The 23,602-nt window shown below is 38.8% G+C and overlaps 1 protein-coding gene across 1 annotated transcript in view; it reads right to left on the reverse strand.

The window, feature by feature from the left end:
* The window catches only part of LOC127660494 (zinc finger MIZ domain-containing protein 1-like), a 185,092-nt gene that overhangs the window by 14,038 nt on the left and 147,452 nt on the right, over positions 1-23,602 (reverse strand). Inside the window, 16 exon segments of the mRNA XM_052150767.1 lie at positions 166-416; positions 585-653; positions 757-824; positions 1,234-1,394; positions 3,381-3,486; positions 4,319-4,529; positions 4,647-4,788; positions 5,205-5,373; positions 6,933-7,001; positions 7,183-7,365; positions 7,704-7,994; positions 8,095-8,290; positions 10,516-10,733; positions 10,830-10,944; positions 12,014-12,149; positions 20,199-20,234. Of these exon segments, the coding sequence (XP_052006727.1) occupies positions 166-416; positions 585-653; positions 757-824; positions 1,234-1,394; positions 3,381-3,486; positions 4,319-4,529; positions 4,647-4,788; positions 5,205-5,373; positions 6,933-7,001; positions 7,183-7,365; positions 7,704-7,994; positions 8,095-8,290; positions 10,516-10,733; positions 10,830-10,944; positions 12,014-12,149; positions 20,199-20,234 (2,421 nt within the window).

Raw genomic sequence — 23,602 nt, forward strand, 5'->3', positions numbered from 1 at the left:
TAGAGCTAGAAAGATTTAGACAGATTGGAGAGCAAACCAGCCTGTTAAAAGATTGCAGGTTGCATAAAATTGTCCTGTAAAAAGTAAGCTTACATAAAAAAATAAAGCTGTAAAACACTAAGGACTATTTTATTAGACAGAGTATGAGCCTTATTGGGTGCTGACCTCTAACTTGGCTCCCATATTCGCCATTGTTTCCCCCATGATGCGGGGGTAGGGAGGTGTAGGGTGAAGGGCCAGGACACAGCTGGGCAATCATATCCATCACATTTGGCATGATCATTTGACTGGGACTCATGGTTTTAAAACGCTTGGCCAAAAGGCCATCTGGGTCCTCCTTTATATGAATGTCTGACTTTATGGGCACCGGCCTCCAACTACATGTTGGGTCGATGGTGACCTCTTCAAACTCTGAACTGGAAGAGAGAAAAGGCAAAGAGAGCATGTTTAAAAGGAAGTGAAATCTCTTGACAGTTTCAGGTGAAGGGATGGCTCTAGATTAACAACTGCATAATAACCTCAAGTGTTTTTTTAAAGGACTTGATGTGACTTTGAAAAATTGTGTTGTCCAACAATAAACTTACTTTTGAATGGCATTGAGAATTCCCCACATGTACTGATCCACTTCCAGTCCTTCCAACAATGCTGTTTTACTGGGGACAGAGAAAAATATAAATAAAATACAAAGCTAAAAGGAATGACACCTCATGTTTATCTGGTTCTCTGAAACAATTCTTATTGTTGTTTGCCACATACTTGCATACAGGACATCGCCACGTTCCTCTCTCACAGTTTAGCTGCAGATAGGACTCCAAGTCAAAGCACTGCAAAAGAAAATCGCAACATCAGTAAATGAAATGAATGCCAAAATAACGAAGTTACCATAAGCCGCTATAAGTGACCTTCATTGCGTGGACAAAAAGCTATATTTTTTACACTTGTGTCCTACTACCTTAGTTTTCCTCTGTTAATCTGAAATATTAACAGAGGAATTCTATTTGTTGCTTAGTTCCTACTTCTGTGACATTGGAATTGGTAACCCCACCCAAACTGAAATCTCATTTGACCAAAGTCCTGACTCCTCTATTAAACAACACACATGAACAAGGAAAGATTTATTGTGGAAACATTGGATATTATACAACCACCAGCATCCCAAGCTGGAGAGCAGCACTGCAGGTCTTTTAATCAGGGTCATCTGGTTGTATATACAAAAGCAATACAAAAGTTTACCTGCACATGTTTGCAGTCGTGTCCCCTAGCAGGGAGTTGGATCCGTCGGAATGTGACTGGACACTTGAGGGACACTTTGATGGCTGTCTGCTCGACTCCATCCTCCCCGTTTAGTGTGGCATTCCCAGAGGAGGCTGCTACACTACTGAAGTTTCGTTTAACTGCAAAAAACAAAAAACAAAAAAAACAATAGAGATATTGTAACAACCAAGTCTGTGATGATGATAATGGGTGATTTTCCTGAAACCTGTCAAGAAAATGTTCTGGCATTTAACCTCGTGCAACCCCTCAAACACATACGTGGACATTGTATTTTGGCTTTGCTATATGCCACGCATAATTTAAATTCATTTAAACCAGTTCAGGAGACTCTGTGCTGTCAGTAAAGGGTTAAACTTTTGACATACAAGGTCATGTGACCAAACAATATGGCACCTACCACAGAGAAGTTTGTCTTTCGGAGAAACGCTAACAAAACTACATCTGGTAAGAAACCTGTTTGAGTCAAAAGATTAGGGTCCATAGTTTAGTTCGATAAGGCATTTTAAAAATTAGAGCGATTTATTGCGAAAAGCCACGCTGCTAAACACAATGTACACTATTGCGTACTTAAGCACATTTTTTCCTAAGAAATCCTCTATTTACTGTGCATTGTCACATTGAGAATCATCAAAAGCTGAAAAATAATGCTTTCTGAGGCTTTATATGCAGTTAGGATGAAAAAATAAGGTGCATTTCGAACTGTTCTGAGACCAGTGCAGACAGACAGCGCATTGGACATTAAGTCATCCACTAAACAGGGAGCAAGGGAGTATTCAAGTGCATTCAGTCCAAACTTCTATCAAAAGATCAGTTTCAGGCTGCAGATGATATTTTAACCACACAACATGTTTGTCAGACATAGGACAATGGTAATCAGTACTTAGATTCAGAATTTATCATTTTATTTTAACATGGTTGGCAGTGATTGGATGATGCTGGCCATTACTTTGAATCATAATTAATTATGCTAATTTCTGATGTCTTGCCTCAAAAACATGAATAACCAACATTCCAGGAAACATTAAACATTTTTGACTTTCTATAGCTTGTTATTATTTAAAATGTCACAACTTAGTCACACTGTCCACATACAGTATGTTGCCTTCCATTTTAAGGAAAACTATTTGCTCTAGAATTATTTTTTGTTTGTTTGTTTGTTTATTAGGTGCTACTAGTTACAATTGAAAAAAGGAAATGGACATGCACACAGCCGGATTTCTTTTTTAAGTATTACAATGGTTTTAGATAGGCAGTACAGAGGGAGTACTAATATGATGCATAAATGTTTTATTTAAAAAAAAATATTTTACAATGTTAAACAATTTTCATATTGCGGAATGAAAATATAAAATGAAAACTAGGAGTTAAAATGTGCGTAACTTTCATGAAAATATTGCCATAATATCTAATATTTTAATGGCCTTAAAATAGGCTTCAGTTTCTATATAAAACCAGTAAAATCAAACCAGGGGCCTCCTATACAATCAGATTTGATTTTAAATTCCATGGATTTGATCCTATGTCAAAAGTGAGGAACAAATTAAGATTAATAAAGGCAGAAACTGACATGAAAACGTACTTATGCGTACGCCAACAGACAAGCATGTGTACAACGTTTTTTGTGCTTATACTCAGGTGTGCCAGCGTGTGCTGACTTGATTTTGTTTGTTTTTAGTGGTGCAAATACGAGTCAGTGACTGACTGAATATATCAAAATGTGGTGTAATGTAGATTATGTATGCATAATGTAAATGTTTTATTTTGGATACCTGCTGTGACAGAATATTTAACACTATCACTATTTTTTATGTTTCCATAATAAATTAATTTTGAGACCTGTGAGATAACAGGCAGGTGTAAAATACGTAATATGTCAAGCACATTTTTGGAGCGAAGAGGAGGAGAGATAGTTAAACACAGCTAAATAAATAAATAAATAATTTGTAAGAACATTTAGGAAATTGTTGTACATTTAATATAATTTGTCCTTATAAATGAGGCCCTAGAAACTTTTCACCCTAATACAGTGTGGCAGATATCAGTGAATTCCAAAAATATGCAGCAATGGAAAAGCTTAAAAATATCTGCTTTAAGCATTTACTTACTTTTGGTAATGCAGTGTTCGGCAGGCAGGAGTCTCTTCTTCAGAAGACCCTGCAGGACTGATCTCACCGACGGCCTGTGGACCAGCTGCAGCACGAATAAGTGTGACTGCAACAAGACACGAACATGTTACAATCCAGTGAAATGCATTTACAACCACTGGCAAAAATTATGGAATCACCACACTTAGAGGATGTTCACTCAGCTTTTTTACTTCATAGCAAATAAACAAATCACAGATATGACACAAAACTATTTGTGCTTATTAGCTGAACATTCTGGCTTTGTGAAACATCCCTCAAACAAATTAAATTACATTATTTTAATTAATTGCATATTTTTCAATCCCATTTCATTCAGCCAATTTCTTACAGTTCTGTCACAAACACAGACTCCTGTTTCTGCCCATTTGTTTTGTTGTTAATTTTTCTGTTTTCAAGGCACATTGCTTTGAGTTTTCTATCCTGACACTTTGACGTCTTCCTTGGCCTACCCAAATGTTTTCCTATTTTAACCTTCCCATTTAGTTTCTGCTTGATCTAGAAAAATGTCAAAAATATGCCATTCATTAAAAATAATGTAATTGAATTGGTTTGAGGGACAGAATGTTCAGCTATTAAACAATATTTGTTTTGGTCATATCTGTGATTTGTTTATTTGCTACAAAGTAAAAAAGCTGAGTGAACATCCTCTAAGTGTGGTGATTTCATCATTTTTGCCATGGGTTGTAGAATATCCTTTACATGACACACTATCTGTCGTTGACCTTTCAAACAAGAAAGCACAAAACTGACACCAGCTAGAAATGCAGAGGGAAGGCAAACACAGAAGCTGCTTCAAATCAGTGTTGATGCCGTATAACAGCTCTCTGATATAATCATTACATGAGAAACTATACATTATAGAAGGTCTTTTGGAGCAGCGGAGGAGGAATACTCACACAACAGCAGGCTGTGACTGTGATCTGGATGGTGTTTCTTCCCGGCTGACACACATGCTTCAGGTGCAGGGGTTTGTGAGATGTCTTATTGTCACCCCTCTCAATTGTGAGGGGGGTGGCGTTGACGCTGACTTGGACGGATGCGGGCCAGTTGGTGTTCATTTGCCGGTCCTCGTGGTGGTAGCACTTAAACTGCAGCTCCAGATCAGACCTGTAAGACATGCAGAGTCAGTTTTAGTGTATTATAACAAGCTCAGAGAGTAGATGTCATTGCGGATAAACAAGCCTGCTTAGTACATAGCAGGCAGTAAAGTAGCACACCACTAACCTCCACATGAGTGTCTGGTGGACAGAGGGGCGCAGATGGAAGACGTGGTTACTGACAGCCAGGTTGTGCTCTAGTCTGAAGGGCTCCAGCACCACCCCATCCCTTACAGGGAATGTTAGACGCAGCTCTTCGTTGGGGTTGGCTAAAGGAACAAATTTAGAGATTCAGAAGTGCTCACTGAGAGTCTCTTACTAAGAGTCCTAGTCAATGATGTAGAATTTTCATTTTTGGGTGAACTATCCCTTTAAGTGTTACTTGAGTCCTCTGTAATAGTAACAGTGTGAAAGGTGCACAGGGAAGCTCACCTTTCAGTTCACATAGTTTCATTCTTTCCCACTGAAGCACATATATTATGAATGAGCTCTGAGTGGATGTGAAAAATGCATGAATCTAAGATAAATGAGCAATGGGACTTTTTTTCACCTAGCTGCAGGAGCTGAATGGTTCAAAGGGTTCTCACGGATTTACTTCTGATAGAACGTGACCAAGCTTGTAAGACAGACAAAGTAGAGATCAACTAAATGAAATGGTCATGTGAGGTTTCTCTGCAGGACTCACTCGGAGGTGGAGGCAGAGACGTCATGTTTGGCTTCATGTCTGGAGGAAACGGGGGCTTGACGTCCTGGTTGGGTGACGGGTATGGAGGGATACTACTTCCCGGAGTCATGGGTGGAGTGGGGTTTCCGGGAACTGGCGAGTGGGGGTAGTTTACCACCTGCCGAGGAGGCTTTAGTTGAAGAAACACAAACACACTCAATTAAATTTCTAAATACAGTAAATAGCAGAACTGCACATACTGAAAAGATTAAACATACAGTGGCCCCAAAATATAAAACAAAAGCATTTGGACACTTCCTGATTGTCCATAGTTAATGTGATGAACTAAACTTGTGCAGGACACCTGTGTGCACTAGAGGGAAACTGACTTAATACATCTACTTACATCACTTTGGGACCTGTTGGTTAAAGGGATATTTCACCCAAAAATCATTTATTCATTTAATCACCCTCATGCCATCCCAGGTGTGTATAACTGACTTTCTTCTGCTAAAAACAATGAGGATTTTTAGAAGAATATCTTAGCCCTTTTTTTTACTATAAATTAATCCTCCCTACCCAGTAGGTGGCTATATGTAAATCGTCAAAAACAAAAGAAGAAGAATGTGGAAGTGAAAGTGTAGATTCATGGTAAAAGAGGGACTTAAAGGAATGTTCCAGGTTCAATACAAGTTAAGCTCAATTGAAAGCATTTGTGACATAATGATGATTACCACAAAAAATGTATTTAGACTCATTCCTCTTCTTTAAAATAAGCAAAAATCGAGGTTCCAGTGAGGCACTTACATTGGAAGTTAATGGGGGGCCAATCTTTTAACGTTAAAATACTTACTTTTTCAAAAGTATAACCACAAGACATAAATGATGTGTGTATAAACACGACTTTAGTGTTATAAAATCACTTTGAAACCTTTTCTGTGTAAGTTATGGACAATTTTACAACTCCTTTACCATGACGTTGTAATGTAGCCAAATCTTAAAAAGACTGTAAAAATTATCATATAAACAAATTTACAGCACAAATAATGAATGCAAGTGATTTTATAAAATTATAAGCTTCAAATTTCTGTGTTTGAACCATAAAATTATTTCCTATTTCACTTTTATTGTCCCCATTCACTTCCATTGTAAGTGCCTCAATGTAACCTTTACTTACTTTTTTAAAGAAGAGGAGGAACGAGTCGAAATTTATTTTTGTGGTAATCAACATTATGCCGCAAGTGCTGTTGATTTAGGTTCATTTGTAATGAACCCAGAACATTACTTAAAAGTACTGATCGGTTTCTCCCACACACCTATAATATTGCTTCTGAAGACATAAATTAAAACACTGGAGTTGTGTTGATTACTTTTATGCTGCCTTTACATGCTTTTTGGGGCTTCAAAATTCTGGCATGATTCATTTGCATTGTATGGACCTACAGAGCTGAAAAAATCTTAATTTGTGTTCAGTAGAAGAAATAAAGTCATACACAACTGGGATGACATGAGGGTGAGTAAATTGTTGGGTGAACTATCCCTTGAAAAAAAAACAGCTCTGAAAAGTTAAATAATTTCTAAGAAAAGCTCTAGCATGATTTGTTTGCAGATACCACTTGATATTTTTTTTATCAAATGTAATAAACTTTATGCATTTTTAAGCATCACTTAAGTGTCTAAATATCTTTTGGGCCACTGTATATATACGCAAATAAAACATAGGGAATAAAGAATGGTTTCTCCTCCTACCCCATTTCCTTGATTGAACCCATAACCGCCTCCAGAGAAAGTGTTACTCTGACCATTAAAAGGCTCTTGCTGAAATAAGAAAAAGCAATAAATGTTGAAAAGCAAGTAATATGCCATTATTCCTTCTCTACATGTAACTTTTGTCTTCATGGTTGGAATAAAGAAATATGAACAGTCAGAGAGATAAACAACACTTCTACAAAATTGTAATTATGTAGATGACTGTTCCAACCAACCAAAATGAATGTACCTTATAGTATTGGCTCATGGCTACTCCTGTTGGGGGATATTGGGCAGAGCCCTGCTGTCCTGGCATCCTCTGACCAGGGTAATTGGGTGAAGGAAGAGGTCTAGAAGCATTTGGGTTAGGATACTGCCCTTGCTGGTTGGGAAACTGGCCATTGGGCCCAAACTGCTGGCCTCCATAGTTAGGCTGTGAAAACCACACAAACAATTGATTTACCAAACAAATAGCAAATATAAAATGCTTGCTGCAAGTCAGTTTTAAAGGAATCATTCACCCACAAATGATAATTGTTTACTCTCATGTTGTTCCAAAACCCTATGATTTGCTTTATTTAGTGGAACAGAAAATGAAATGTACAGGAGAGTGTTAGCCACAGTCAAGATTGCTGACAGTTGACTGAGGCTAACATTCAGCCTAACATCTGCTTTAGTGTTCCACAAAAGAAAGCCAATGATGAATGACAGAATTTTTATTTTTAGGTGAATTATCCCTTTAAGCTTTGGAATTGTGTACTGTGGTCTTACCTCTCCTGGATAGGGCCTCTTAGTGCCCTGCATGGGCATGGACTGAGGTCTGGGGCCAGGATATACCTGTTGGGGCATCCTTTGGCCGTGGCCACCGAAGGGTCCCATTCCTGGACCTCTGGGCTGGTTCATGCCCATGGGTGGGCCACTCACGTTGGAGCTATTCATGCCGGTTCCCATACCAGCTGGGTTCATGCCTCCTGCCATGGACGGTGGGCCACGGGGCCCAGGCTGGTTCATGTACTGGCTGTTGTAGCCTTGCGTAGGTCCCATCTGGAAAGACGAACAGACCTGTGGAGAGGGCCAACAGCACTTAAATAGGTGGGCTCACAAAAACATTCAGTGTAAGCCAAGTAGAAGGCAAAACTTGTTTTTTTTGTAAAGGACCAACCTGATTGTACTGGTTTATTTCTTTGTTGGTCTCTTGCAGGGCAGCTACGGTAGCCGTGGCAGTGGCGGTTGCCGTGGCAGCGGCAGCAGCAACAGCGGCGGCAGCAGCTGCAGCAGCAGGTTGCGTGAAATCAGAAGGGGGGCGTGTATGAGGGGGCATGCCGATCCCACTCGGAGCATTCGGCCCACCCGGGTAACTAAGTAGAAGAAATATACACACACTCAAATAAAATGTCTATATTAAAACTGAGGCATTGGGTGGCCTGGGTAGCTCAGTGGTAAAAGATGCTGGCTACCACCCCTGGGGTACACTAGTACGAATAAAGGGGATAATGGCTGAGTGATTCCAGCCAGGTCTCCTAAGCATCCAAATTGGCCCGGTTGCTAGGGAGGGTAGAGTCACATGGGGTAACCTCCTCGTGGTCGCTATAACGTGGTTCGTTCTCGGTGGGGCACGTGGTGAGTTGAGCGTGGATGCTGCGGTGGATGGCGTGAAGCCTTCACACACGCTATGTCTCCGCGGTAACACGCTCAACAAGCCACGTGATAAGATGCATGGGTTGACGGTCTCAGATGCGGAGGCAACTGGGATTCGTCCTCCGCCACCCAGTTTGAGGCGAATCACTACGCGACCACGAGGACTTAAAAGCACATAGGGAAATGGGCATTCCAAATTGGGAGATAAAACTGGAGCTGTCGAAATGAAGGCATTAACACTTGCGATTAATTTAAAATGTTTAACACGTTAATTTGTACTTTTACTCGATTACCTCATTTAGCAATTTTCACATTATATACTGTTTGACATTTCATTCAGCTCCATGTCAGTTCTGAACACAAGCTGGAATTGGGCAGAAATTTTGCGTTGTGTTCCAGGACATTACACTGACATACACACCACAAACACAACAGTGATTCCATGTAAATGATCAGGTTATGGAGAAATGACCTCTTACAAAACAAACACAAATGGCACTTGTGGCAAAAATCAAGTACTTTGAAGCCTTTGTAACACAGAATTTAATAACCACAGAGGCACTTCAAGCAATCACCTTAAAGCCAAACATACAATAAATTACATAGATGAGGGATCGCTGCGACAGGCTAGCTTCTTCTGCCATGTGCGGGTCTGTTGACGCCCAACTCAAAGTTAAAACTACAGTATTTCAACTTTTAACATGTTGCTGCTGATCTATCGAACCGTCAACTATGTTCTCTGCAGCGCTTTTCATGTGGAGTTCGAAATGGCACTTAACACTTGATGTCAAATGCTGTTATCTGATTAATATTGTGGAGGATGAGGGTTTAAGAGATTTAATGCCCATTGCAACGAATATGCAACCTATGGGGTCTAGTACTTTCATTTAGTCAACCTCTCACTTAGACTTTTGGAAACATTTAGAGTTACTTGAATTTGATGCTCTTTTAGTCAATTGTACGATAACTGGAAAGGTGCATTTTAACCGGAAAAGAAGTATAGAGTCAAAGTTTTATCACTTTCAAGATCTGTGAATAATCAAGAATTAACAAGGAAAAATCATGCGATTAATCGTGAATAAATATTTAAATCTACTGACAGCACTATTGAAAGTGTTTAGCTACCATTGCGCCTTTTATACACACTATATTGGTGTTTCTTTAACCAAAAATTATCTCTAGTACCACATACTTTGGAAAATTTTTATGTTAGGAAACTGAAAATGAGTTTTCAATCAAAAACTAATTTGTGTGGATGTGGCAAAGTCTATGTTTTTAAATATGGAAGTAAGATTTATTTGTTTTAAGATTTTGAAGATATTACAGTAAAGAAACATTAGGCCATAATATGATTACAAAGTATTTAAGATTCTACACTATTTCTAGTTCATGAATGAAATTTGTGACACTGAACATGTCAGCTCCTTTGTACAAAAGGATAGATTTAATTGCTAACATTGTAATGCAAAAGACACTTTGTGCATGTTGTCATTAAATTAAAAGAGGGACAAACTGTTTTGTACCAAATACTCAGAAATTCTGAACATTCTGAACTTTCCACTCAAATTGGTATGCTTATAATTTGAAATAAAATAAACTATTAAATTAGAAAACTGCAAAACATTTTCACGAGTGGGCTGGAAAATTATAGAAAAATTATCTTTATTTCAATAACAATGACTAGGACTGAGGAACTTCAGAGGTTATGTAGTCAGTCTTTGCTCTTGGCACAACATGAAGGTGATATCACATTATCATCCTTTTCGGGAAAAACATCCTTAAACTTAGTGTTGGCTTGGCTTTAAAACCTTGTGTCAAATATCATTAATAGGAAACTCTGCTCTAGCTTATTGAATTTCCCAGAGTGACTCCTTTCTTTGTCAAACAACTTCCCATCATCCGGTCTGCCTCTCTAACACTTTAATACAAGCTATTGAAACACTACCTTCCACCAAAGCCTCCTCCACCCGGGTGCCCTGGACGGCCATACATGCTTTGCTGCATGTAGGCCTGGTTAGATCCCCCTTTGGCTGAAAACTGTTGTTGTTGGCCAGGGAACTGAGGTGAGTTCATCCCTGGGTTGTTGGCTGACATACCCGACCCTAGTGCATTGCCTCCGGGGTTCATGGGATTGTTGGTGTTGGCCATGGGGTTACCCAATACCTAAATCAAAAGCAGTATAGGTTAAAAGATCAATGTTATTGTTACCAATGTTATTGTTTTCTTTTCGTACACTTCAGCGATATATGTGTGACTCACCTGACTTTGTGACGTATTGGTAACTCCCCACACCGTCGTAACCACCGACAACGAACCCGGGGCCTGGTTAGCATTCTGTTGCCAGGGAACGCCATCATATGGAAAGGACCCATCACTACAAAACAGAGTTCAAACAGTAATGTGATATCAGTGGAATCAAGCACAAATATGCATTGAGAAGGAGTGAAGGTGGGAGTTCGATAGAGTCAGAAACAGCCCTAGGGTTTACACAGAGAAAAAGCTCTTTCCTGTCTACGTAGACATTTGTTGTTCTGTGAAAATGAAGCTGTGAGCACAAAATGTTCTATAAAACATCAGTAAGCTAGTTTATTTCCTCAACCTCTTGACTGCAGATACTCTTTCCAGCACGGCTAAGCTTTTTTTGGAATTCTATCAAAGACCCTGTTTACACATGGAATTAAAGGGATAGATCACACAAAAATCTTAATTCTGTCATCATTTACTTTCATGTTGTTCAAAACTGTTTGAGTTTCTTTCTTTTGTGGAACACATGAGGAGAAACTATGAACAATGATGATGCTGCTCTTTTCCATACAATGAAAGATAATGGTGACGGAAGCTGTCAATCTCTAATATTCTCTAATATTTACATTTAGCGTTAAAATGTTTCATGAATTAATTACTCTTAGATGAAAATTTTACGAATCCTAAAATTAGGAGTGACACGGCCCTAATTTTTAAGAGTTGCTCCTAAATTTTAATGTTAGGAGCTACTTTTAGCCTTAAGATTTTTTTGTGATTACGGGCCTAGATCACCTTTCTTAAAACCAGGTGTAAACAGGGCCAAAAAACAGCTCTCTCAACCTTTCTAAGAAACGTACCAGGACATTAATGTTACATGTTAATGTTCTATCGTCCATTGTTTAGAAAGTTCTGAGAATGGGTTTCATCAACACAGCTTTAAGGTGATGTCATGTTTACAGTGCTGTTAATGAAAGTGTGGTCAATATGACTTCTTGGAAAAGGCTTGTCTTCAAGATCACATGGCACATAAAAACAAACAATTCTGTGCTGGAAGACTGTACTAGGCCTGTAAGTCCATTTCAAGAGGAAAATTAGTTCTGAGAAAGCAGTTGTAGAGGCCAAACTACAGTGGTTTTTAACAGCGCCTGGACCAGCTCCATTGAGTGTCTGGTTAGTGATCTACAGAGCTGAGTACTGACCCGTGAGAGAGTGAGGGCTTCATGGAGTTCATGGGCGGCTGTAAGGGCACTTTGCCCTGTGGATCGCTCTGACGATTCTTCTGGTGCCGCAACAAGAGCAGTCGCCCCAGCTCCTCGCACCAGGATGACAGGAGAGCTACAGAAAAAGGAAAAACAAGAAAGAAAGAGAGAGATCAGAAAGGCCCGGAGAACCCAAACAGGCTCAGGTCCCTTCTTCAATACAATTCTATGGGATTTTTTGTTTTGCCTGTTTCATTGTTTGTCAGACATAAATTATAAGTTAATTTACTTAGAAAAGTAATAGCACACCTCTTCTAAACAAGCCACAAAATGTGAGATAGTATTTATGCGGCGCAGGACAAGTTATGAGACAGAGATAAATATTTAAAGCTAGGGGTTTGTTCAAATCCCTAATCCTCAGTATGAGCAATAGTAAATGTCAAGGCAAGCGTAACTAAATTAAGAATCTCATAAATTCCTACAAGTGTCCTAATCTCTGCATCAGTTTGTGTCTTTCCCACTAGATGTCACTACACTCTAGCAGAGGCAAAAGCAATTGAGCTGCTCTAAAACAGCTTGTCAGCATGCCTCTCTCTGGATCATATGCTTTTCATCTGCAGTGTACTGTAAGCACTGATTCTACTACAAAAGACCTGTCTTCCCCTCTCGCAAAGGGAGGATGACGAAAGAGACGGGGAGAGAAAGAGCAAGGAATGGTAGATGAGAATGAGTGCTGAAGATAGTGAATCATGCAGCTGATGTGTCCTGGCAGCACTTTACTCCAGATATGGGTGACAAAATAAGCCTCTCGCCATGGCAATGGAGTCAGTTCGGGATGGCAGCAGCTGGCACGGGGCCAGACCCTCACCAAATTGATTCGGCACGGCACATACGGCAGAAAAACTGGTGCTGCATCTAAGTGCTCTTCTTACAAACGGTCCTTATATTTTTCAACTGACACGGTTTAGATACTCAAATAACTCATAGCATTTCTTACATAAATGTACTTTAAAATCACCTTTCCAATGGAAAAGGCACTCTTTTCATAGAATGACTGTAAAAAAAAAAAAACATAAGAAACGGTATTACACGCAGGCAGAACAGGAATAAAAGCCAGAAACCATTTCAGTAGTCCAGCACCTCGTCTTTCTCTGCCATCAGATACTTCATGGGACCTTATAAAACATTCTCTATCCCCTTAGATGAACAATACCCCTCTTTCTTTTCTAAATCTACTTCACAGACAGATGAGTAAAAAAGAATGGCTGGTACTGCTATTTGAACACAGAGGGTGGTGTCAAGAGTCCAGAATGTCTCACTCACACACTCTCTCTCTCTCTCTCTCTCTCTCTCTCTCTCTCTCTCTGAGTCTGCTGCAGAGAGACAGACGTCTGTCTTGGCGCTTTCCTCTCTAAATCGATCAGCCAGTAATGACTACTAAGACTGTTCAGCTGTCTCCATCACCTTTATTGCTAGGGGAATGTAAACAAGCACACAAGCTACTAAAACAAATTTACGTCACGCACACCACTGTAAGTCTTATTTACCACAGACAGCACTTTAAGCTTCATTTGTGTGACATAAGTCATTTCACATCTACATTAATAACCATTTCACAATAAAATTCAAGGACTCTTAATGCTTTGCTCAATCCAAACTGGAGCTCTTCCAAAAAACTGCTTTAAGTTATTCAATATCCAGCAGCACCTGACTCACCTTCCCTTCCAAGTTCAAACACACAATTACAGAAAATTGCGTTTGTGTAAATATATCAAAGAGGTCTGTTTCAAAGAGAACGCTTCTCACCTCTCTGCGACAGGCGTGAAAGCCGTCCCAGCAGGATAGGAGCGGGAGGCTGGAATCACCCACCCACTTCAATGAGAATTATTCTACCCTGCCATTACAGAGAGCTTATCGGCCAGCTAAATCACTACCTCTGCATGCTGGCAACTGCTATTTTCGCACAAAAGACCAACTTAGAACTCATATGACAGGTTACAGCCAGACGCCGCCTGCCAATTTTCAACTGTTGTTCCCCACCTAGCATGCCTCCCACACCAACAAAGACTAGAGCTGTCCCGCCTACGATTCAACCAGTAAACTAGCAAACAAACAAGCGGTGCTTAGCCTAATCATCACGGCACCTTCCGTCAACGTAAAATAGCCCACTCAACAAGCTAAATACAACTACACAATTTCTCCCACAAACGTAATTTCCTCAGAGACAAGTCTGTTTTCATACAGTCTCTATGTGTAACGTTTACTACAATATGATCTCTCTTTATGGCATGCTACGTGTATCGATATCCGATCCGATAATGTGCTCATCTACTCACAAAGTTTAATGCATACAAAATTCAGTAACAGAAATGTGTAACTGGAGTGAAATTAGAAGAATTAAAGCATCTTTGACAAATGAATTCACAATTGTGATGGCTGTGTAGAGCTGCTGTTGTATAAAATATACAGGTATTCCAATCTGTGAGGGTCAATGTGGCAGGGCGGAGGGCGGGGCCGGGTCGTGATCATACACACCCGGTCCCATATTAGGCTAATCAAGCCTCTGAGGTATAAAGGTCGACTGCAGAGGGTCGTGCGGGAGAGAGAGATCGTTTACGGACATGTCCGTCGTGTGTGTTTATGTTGTCTTTTAAGTTTACTATTAAAATATGATTTACATCGTCAAGTCGGTTCTCGCCGCCTCCTTTCCATTAATCCCTTTATACCTCAGAGGCTTGATTAGCCTAATACGGGACCGGGTGTGTATGATCAAGACCCGGCCCCACCCTCCACCCTGCCACAGTCAAAAAGAAAGTTTCTCCAAAAACATGGTATTGGCCCATCCCTACTCAACATATGCATCATGCAATATGCATAAATCACATTTCTCTTTCATTCTCTAATAAAACACTTCTTTCTACCTCCATTTCCCCTCATTTACTCCTGCTTACTTTGCCAGAAACCTGCTTCAGTAAGGGTTGAGTTGAGTGTTATTTTGGCTGTATTTTGCTGTAGCTCTGTGCTGGGTCTGCAGCAGTGGACATTTCAGTGACATGGCTCTGTGTTGGGTCTATGTCAGTGGGCATTATGGTGGCAAGGCTGGTTCACAGTGGTGTGCACCAGGCAGGAATCCCAGCAAGAACAGAGATGTACTGACATAAAAGCTTTGCCAACGGCAGCCAGACACTCAAACTGAGATTTGCTTACACCAGCAAGACTCCAATCCAGTCTAAGGTTTAGCACACAGTATGCTGTTTATTATCACAACAGAGCAGCTCCATCAACTGCTGATAGACACAGTGTAAAAAAGTAATTTCATTGTGAGAACAAAGACATTAACGGTGTTTACAAAATAATTATACAAAAACATTCTGTTCCCCTTTTGACCTTTAAATTGTTCTGTTGCAAATTGTGTAAGACTGCAACTCATAATGCAACTCAATACAGTACATTCTACAAGTTCTTAAACTTTATCTTTGTCTTTATCGCTATCTTCTTAAACTGTCTTCTTCTATGGCCAGCTTTCCCGTAGTTAAATTTGACATTTTTATAGCTAGTTATAGCATGTTTAAATCACATGTGTTTGTGCATAAATTATGTTTCTGGCCCAATTTTGAAGGTAAAGGTTTTGTTAAAATCCTCAACTCGGAGTATGACCAAAGATACTGCAAGCGCCACTGAAAATATTTTCATAAAATAATAATTTTCTCGCTATTTTAAAAAAGATCATACTCTGACTTAGCAGACAGGCATATTCGGTAGTGCTGCAAGATCCATGCTATCCATACAAGGTCTGTGGCTCTGTCCACAGTGAATCATATCAGCCATGTTCTGCTGTTCCTAAAGGTGCCAGACTGCAGCAAATACAGTCTTACTGAGCAGAAAACATCCTGTGGCTCTACAGACTTCTGGCAAACCAGACCAGAGAGACCGACACTAGATGAGGTTTAGTGGGCTTTGAATAACTGACCAGGGTAAATCTCCAAATGATCCCGTGTGTAGGGAACCCAGGTCACCCAGGTTACCCAAATCGCCTCTGTAGCTGCTCCAGGAATGTTTGCTCACAGTTCCCTCTCAGGTTGGCTTCTTTATCTCTGCCAGCACCCAATCTCAGCCAAACTCTCAGTTTAACTGCCTTCAACACCTCATTATGAGCTTTTTGATTATGATGTTGCTAATTAAAAGTAGATGGCAACACATGGAGGTTAAGATAATGGATTGAGGTCAAACTGGACAAAACTGAGCAAACTCTACTTCATATAATCACAGATTGGCGATGTTCTGTATCAGATTTGACCCAAGACTTCTCAGCCAACCCTTGCCAAAAACATTATATTGTCTTCGTCCTACCAATTGCTTATTCACTGAATGTATTGGTTCTTTAATAAGTGCATCTTTGGAAAGTGGGACTAATATAAGGGGTGTGTGAATTTGAGCAAACGTGTTTAAGCAAGGTTACTTGTGAGCAATTCCCAGCCAAACACAGAACCTGAGGACAGAACTTGGTTTGTTTTTCTGAGAGACATGGGAATCTGAACTCAATAAAGACAAAGTCTTTCAAGTCAATTAATGTTTGATCTCAAACTATGTAAATATAAAAATAAATGTAATAATTTATGAAAAATTATTAAAAATACAGTAAGGTAATTTAACCAAAGCTAAAGTTCCAATAAATATTTCATTGTCCCCCCCACATTAAAATGTATAATGCAAAATATAATGCACAAGTATAGGACCCTGTACAACAATAATTATTCTTTTAATGTCTTTGCAATGTAAGAATCATGAAGTATGTAAATATATTAATACTATACAGTTGAAGTCAGAAGTTTACATACACTTAGGTTGAAGTCATTAAAACTGATTTTTTTAACCACTCCACAGATTTAATATTAGCCAAGACCTCAGAAAAAAAACCCATTGTGGACCTCCATGACATCATGCTTAAAAAACACTTTACCGCATAAGTTTTGGTTTATCGCAAGACATCTGCCCTTAAGCCGTTTCCATACAGAAATGTGTGTATATCGTGCTATTTGAGTACCCTTCGCCTCCCAGATGTCACCCCCCCAATTGTACTGAGACAATTCATTGAAATTAGCCAGCTTTCTGTCATTTTAATTTCACAAATAAAAGCAATCAGAAGACGAGAAATTGCAATCAAAAGGGAACAGTTGCCCTTCTAATAGGACTGTAATATTGGTCCTGATGTTGCACCAATCGCAGGTTGCTACCGGTTCTGACCCGAAAGCAAATCATCATGGCCCTGTTCAAGCTGGCAACCTGCACCAAGTAGTGGGGGATTTTCAGTCTTAGTATAAGGACCATCAATCAATGTGTATATGCGGTGTGCACAACAACTAAAGAAATTGATGCCGTTGTGTAATATCATGGTTTACATATGATACATTCCCGATATTCAACAGGCTATTTTGAACAATCATCTAAAGCACTGCCATCACAACTGCATTATGTCCCGCATATTTGTCCAGCAATTTTTAATGACCAACTGAACTTGATTGTCATCTAAAATTTATTTTAACATCATAATGAACTAAGTTTTCTGTAGAAGCTCAGCAAATGCAATCCTAGGTAAATATTTAAAAGTTTTAAATGTTCAAAAGCTCGATTTCTGAAAGTGAACTCATCATTGGACAAATAGTTCTGATAGTTTGTGGTCTTTCAGCCGACTTTCTTTGTCTACAGGATCAGGCTAATTTAAGTTTGTGTAAAGAAAAGGCAAGTATACAGGACTAACAGTTTCTTTTCTTTTTTTTTTTTTTGTCATTTTTTATTTAATGCTTTATTCATTTGGTAATTTATTGAATTTAATACAGGACATTTTGCTGGCATTTTTTCAAAAGTAATCTAAACAATAATTTTATAGAATTGGGCTGTTAGTGTTTCAAAAAAGAACACTGAGGCTTTTCTCCCAGTATTGTGTATTTTTTTATTTATTTAAAGATGTAAACAATTTAATTTGTGCACAGAAATTATAGTTTTTTTGTATTGTGGTCTAATTCCATGACTGCCTACGAGATATTTGTATTGGCACTCCTGGAAGTGTCAATACGCAGATGTGTTTGCAGCATCGGGTCTGAGCGGGTATGCCGTTAAGACCAATCCACGAACAATAAATTGGCTTTCAAGGATGTATACCTTGTCGTCTAATGATTGGTGTAAATTCTGTCATGCGACTAAATTTTTGCATTAATAATTAATACCAATGTTTTCGTGACATATGAAGTATCGACATAGAATTTATGCGCTAGAGTTAAACGGAAAAATGTTATGTCAAAAAATGTGAAATTTTTGTGATAATTTGCATTTCCATCAGCTATACCGTAAACTTTTCTATGCGTTATATCTTTTGTCGCAAAAAAAACAAACTTTTCTCTATCCATTCAGGAGTGTATGAGAGCTAAAACTGATGCCACAGTGTATTGGCAGACATGCCGGCTGGCCTTCCTAGACCAATTAGGGTTTCCACAGTGTAAATACACTACCCTGCTGTCCACATGGCCATACTGTGTCTGTCCTTCATCCTCACCCCACTGAGACCATTGTGTCACCTTACCTAATCTATGAAACCAATGAAAGAGAAATATATCAGCATATGCTGTCCATAATAGAGAATATGGTAGAGAATTTTAAGAACTTAGTTCAGGACTGAAAGGTCTTTCACGCAAGGAAATAAAAAATGCAGGATAAAATGTGATTGTAAATTCTACTTCAAGTCACAGACAAGCCAGCTATTTAAAAACATTGTCTCTCTGCCTAATTTTTATTAATTCACCCTAGATTCTTCCATCCTAAATACTGCAATCTGTTAATACAGGTCTTTCCCAATGAGTATAAGCAGCTTATGGGAGAACTTCCCAATAGCCTACATAGAGAGATTTTTGTAATACCTCTGCACATTAGGCAGAAAAATGCATAATTGGGAAGAGGTATTCAGAACAGAAAAATTTGAGCTAATGACATTGTATACAAGAAAGCTTTAGAATGTTTAACATTATTATTTTGTGACAAGGAGGGCATTATTTTGTGTCTATGCATGCCCCAGCCACATATTTATAGTAATATACACACTTCAATGCCTAATAGCCAGCACACCGCAGATTTGAACGCCCCTTGTGTGTTCATTTATTAAATACTTTGGCTAATTTGATTCAGCTAAGTTTTACACATTTGTGGTCTGCCGCTATTGTAGCCCATCCGCCTCAAGTGTTTTGCATTCTGAGATGCTATTCTGCTAACTACAATTGTACAGAGTGGTTTTCTGCGTTACCATAGCCTTTCTGTCAGCAATATTCAAACCAGCCCATCTTGCACCAACAATCATGCCACGGTCAAAATCAATGAGATTTGTTTCTCCCCATTCTGATGGTTTATGTGAACATTAACTGAAGCTTCTGACCCATATCTGCATTATTTTAAGCATTGCACTGCAATTGGCTAATTCGATAATCACATGAATAGGTAGGTGTGTACAGGTGTTCCTAATAAAGTGCTCAATGACTGTAAACTTTAAAATGTTACATGTCCTACATCGCCATGAAATTCGAACAACGCAGACTCACTAACTCTGTCTATTTGAGAGAAACAAAACAGGTTGATGTTTTTTGAATTGAAAAAGGAATTTGAAGCACAAGGCACACTGCATGGTCTCTAAAGTTTCAGCTATGATGAGAATGAATGACTGCGATGAAATTGGAAAAGCTCACAAAAAGACTTGTTAACCAGCAGTACATAAGCAAATGACACAGGGCAGCCCTGAAAGTGAGAGACACACAGATGAAGGCACAAAAACGGGAGGACAAAACAACATTCCTGTTCAATGAGTTGCAGTCCGAAAAAAAGATGGAAACCTGGATTGTACTGAATGCCTTCATAAAAGATGACAGGAAAAAAGCCATCCCGGTTAAATCTGAGATGACACTGCAGACCATGTGTCTATGAAACAGGTATGGATGCTCAGCCAGCAGCCAATGACCCCCCACATATAAACCTCTGCAACAGAGGAAGCACATCAAAAGCGTCTGCATCACTGTGACTCATCTCATCTGTGACTGCACAAATGAATAACAGTATGAATGCCCAGGATGATGATGATGATGAAGAGAGAGAAAGAGAAACAGAGAGCTCTCCACAAGCCAAACAGTGCTAGAACACAGAAGAGTACCTGTGTCACTCTGACATCTCCTGCAGGTGCTGGTTTCTGTAGGGTTCAAATTCAACATTTTACTCAAGGGAGGAAAGAAATGATCAAAACAAGAAAGTATCAGTAAGCAGGGTTGACGTCATCAATGGGTGAACTGATGTCCTGGTTGAATTGATGTGACTAATGGGGTCCTGCTGGCTCTGCCAAGGAGAAATCTCTACGTTTTCCTGTACGAAACACTGACTTCTCTTTTTAGAAAAAAATAAATATCTAAAATCAATACATTTGCTGAAATATTCCAGGTTGCTTGCACATTTGTCAGATATTTCAGATTTAAAGGCACTATATGTAATATTTTTACAGTACAGAAATGAAATGACCATAATATGTCATTTGAGAATGAGGAAACATGCAAAGTTAAAATACTGGCTTCTCTGATAACAATGCTACAGCTAGTATATTCTACTTTGAAGTTTCCATTCCAGGCCAGAATTTCTGTTTATATTTAGCCTTTGTGATCCCACCCTCTGCCCACTCACAAGTAGTATTTTGACACCGCCAGGCTGCCATATTTAAACAAGTTTGCAGACAAACAACACAGCGTGCTGCAGCCATGGAAGTCAGCAAACGAACTGGATCAGAGATAACAGATTCCACCCGACCTAAAAAGCCTCACCATCCGTCTAAAAACCACTATGACCAGAGGCGTAGTAAAACAAGGATAAATATTGGAGATGCCTTTGGAAAATGGAGACATCTTAAATCCCATAAATCCTTTAAAACGGATGCTGAGTTGGCTAATTTGCATGTCAACATTCTGGCAACCCACATGAGCTTGGAGTCTAGGGCGGGGCAGACAACTCTTCAATATTTTGAATTTGGACTGCAGTACCCATTTCAAACACTTGTTGTCAATCTTATTTTTTTCTCCAAAATAATTAAATTACTAATAATTATTCATATATATATATATATATATATATATATATATATATATATATATATATATATATATTAGAAGTAATAAAAAACAATTTGTGTAATAACTCCTAACATGACTTTCCAACATTATACCACTACAGGAAAAACTAAACATGCCACAAATACACCACTGAATATTTTATGAGCAGCAGTGTAATTACAGTATGATTTATATGCATAGATCTTGATGACACTCCATTTGAATAACACACTTGTCACTTTATGAGGAAACCAAATCACCAAAGTCTTTATCCCTGAAGATTATGGTTCACAGCAAACACATCTCTACTCAACCTACACTAATGTGAACATGTTTTTTCTATTGGCCATGAGTGACTATCTTATATTACTAATAGAAATGATGGGGCTGCGATGATTAGTCAGCTGGTAATATTTTTGGAAGTAATCTTATTTCAGAGTTATTTGCCTATACATGATGCTGTATATCCTATGTTATCCATCATCTTATTCTCGTTGTTTTTTGTGTATTTTCAAAGATGGATGAACTCAACAATGATTTACAGTTGCCAAGCAAAGTAGCAACCTGGCGCATCAACGTACAACGTGTGGTTACAGATATATCTATATATAGCATTTATCAGCATTTTACAATGGATTTGAATGCAGAATTTATAGTTTAGACTATCAATTTATGCATATGCAATATTTTGTCGAACCATGGTGATGTAAAAAAAAAAAAAGATCAGTTTATGGTTTATTTAGTTTGTTAAAACAGCCTACTTCTTTTGACGTTTACCTTACATCCACTTTGTAACCAAGAGCAACAGTAAATGTTTGCACTGGGACAATAGCACTTTATCAGGATTTGTGGAAAATATATTAAATGCATTTGTAAGCATCCAGACCCCTTTTTGCCCATGGTTGCACAACAGGCAGTGTCCTAAAGATGTAAAATATGCCTTTTAATGTAATTATTCTATTCATATGAGGATACGCCCTACTAAGTAATTTAAAGTCTGTGTAACTTAGGCCATCCTTTTACTCAAGCAATTCAATGTAATGAAAAACAATAAAAGAGACCTGTACTATTAGTCATTTCCTTTGATAGTTTGACTAATTTATAATTTTATGCACAAGATAATCAACATTTATAATAATCAATAACAGCAGCCCTGGTTTTAACATTATTAAAGTTGCATTCTAAAATCCAAACTACATTTTTACATTTTAAAATCCAAATTACATCAAAGTCCATAAAAAAGGTAAATGTCTTACTGTATTACTTTCAAAAGCAATACTTAGCATAGTTTTTAAACCTGTGTAATATTTGTATGGCAGAATGTTACACTAACATTTGCATGCTTCAATCAAGGAAAGCTGCCAAACACAAACGGTGCAAGGGCAAAAAGCTCAGAGCTATTAAAAGCACCTAACCGCTAAGGAGGAAGTTTCACACGTTAACAGCAGGATCCTCATTATGGCAAACCACTGTTTATTTCCCCATCAGTAAAAAGTCAGAGCCTTAACAAAACATCACAGGAACAATAGCTGTAGATTTTGCTTGTGCAGTATATTATCCTTACGACTTAGCGTGGACGTAAACTATAAATGCCGCCCTATAACAAATCACAAGAAAAAAATACTTTCTATACATATCTAAGGATCATTCTTAGACATTTTACTGTAGAAACATTGAGATTCAAAAATAAGCTGCAAACAGCTTTACTTTGGCTAAATATACAAATATATACACTTCCACCTCTTCTCGGAATTCCCACATTCATTCAGCCGACTTTCTGGGAGATTACTTTTCAAAGACCCGTGCTTTTCCAAAGTGCCCCTATTCGCCCCAGTAAACAGATCCTCTGATGCAATGTAAGAAAATTTTTTCCACCCAATGATCTAAAACTCTATAAAGAATGAACATGCATCCACTGCAAACAGCAGCCATACAGGGAGAGGCATTGAACGAGAGAGAGACTGAGCGGTAGGAGCCATGCAGTTGCCAGACTCATGTCAAACTGCTAAAGGACTGACAAAAACACTGCGCCTCAAGTAGGTCAGTTCTCCTCCTGGACATAATCAAGCCCACTCTGACCCTCCATGTGTGAGTGTTTTGTGTGTGTGAGAGTGAGAGTGTGTGGGAGAGAGTGAACTAGGTCAAATGCAGTCAGCTGTTACAGCTCTATCATGTGCAGAACTGGGCACTCCAGTCACACTTTGCGAGTTCTCTTCCATTAGTTAAAAGTTCCCTGAGATGATGCAGTTAAAGGGATAGTTCATGTAAAAATTTAATTTCTGTCATAATTTACCAGAGTTCCCCCTCAATGTTGTTCCAAAGCCATAGGGCCTATGCCTTTCTTCTATAGAACGCCAGAGAGGTTTAACATCGAAAGTGACTGAAGACTAGGAAGGTCAAGTAGGGCTGCAACTAAGGATTATTTTGATAATCGACTTATCTAACAATTAATAGAATGATTATT

This window comes from Xyrauchen texanus, chromosome 20, assembly GCF_025860055.1.
Source record: "Xyrauchen texanus isolate HMW12.3.18 chromosome 20, RBS_HiC_50CHRs, whole genome shotgun sequence".
In the NCBI taxonomy this organism is placed as follows: domain Eukaryota; kingdom Metazoa; phylum Chordata; class Actinopteri; order Cypriniformes; family Catostomidae; genus Xyrauchen; species Xyrauchen texanus.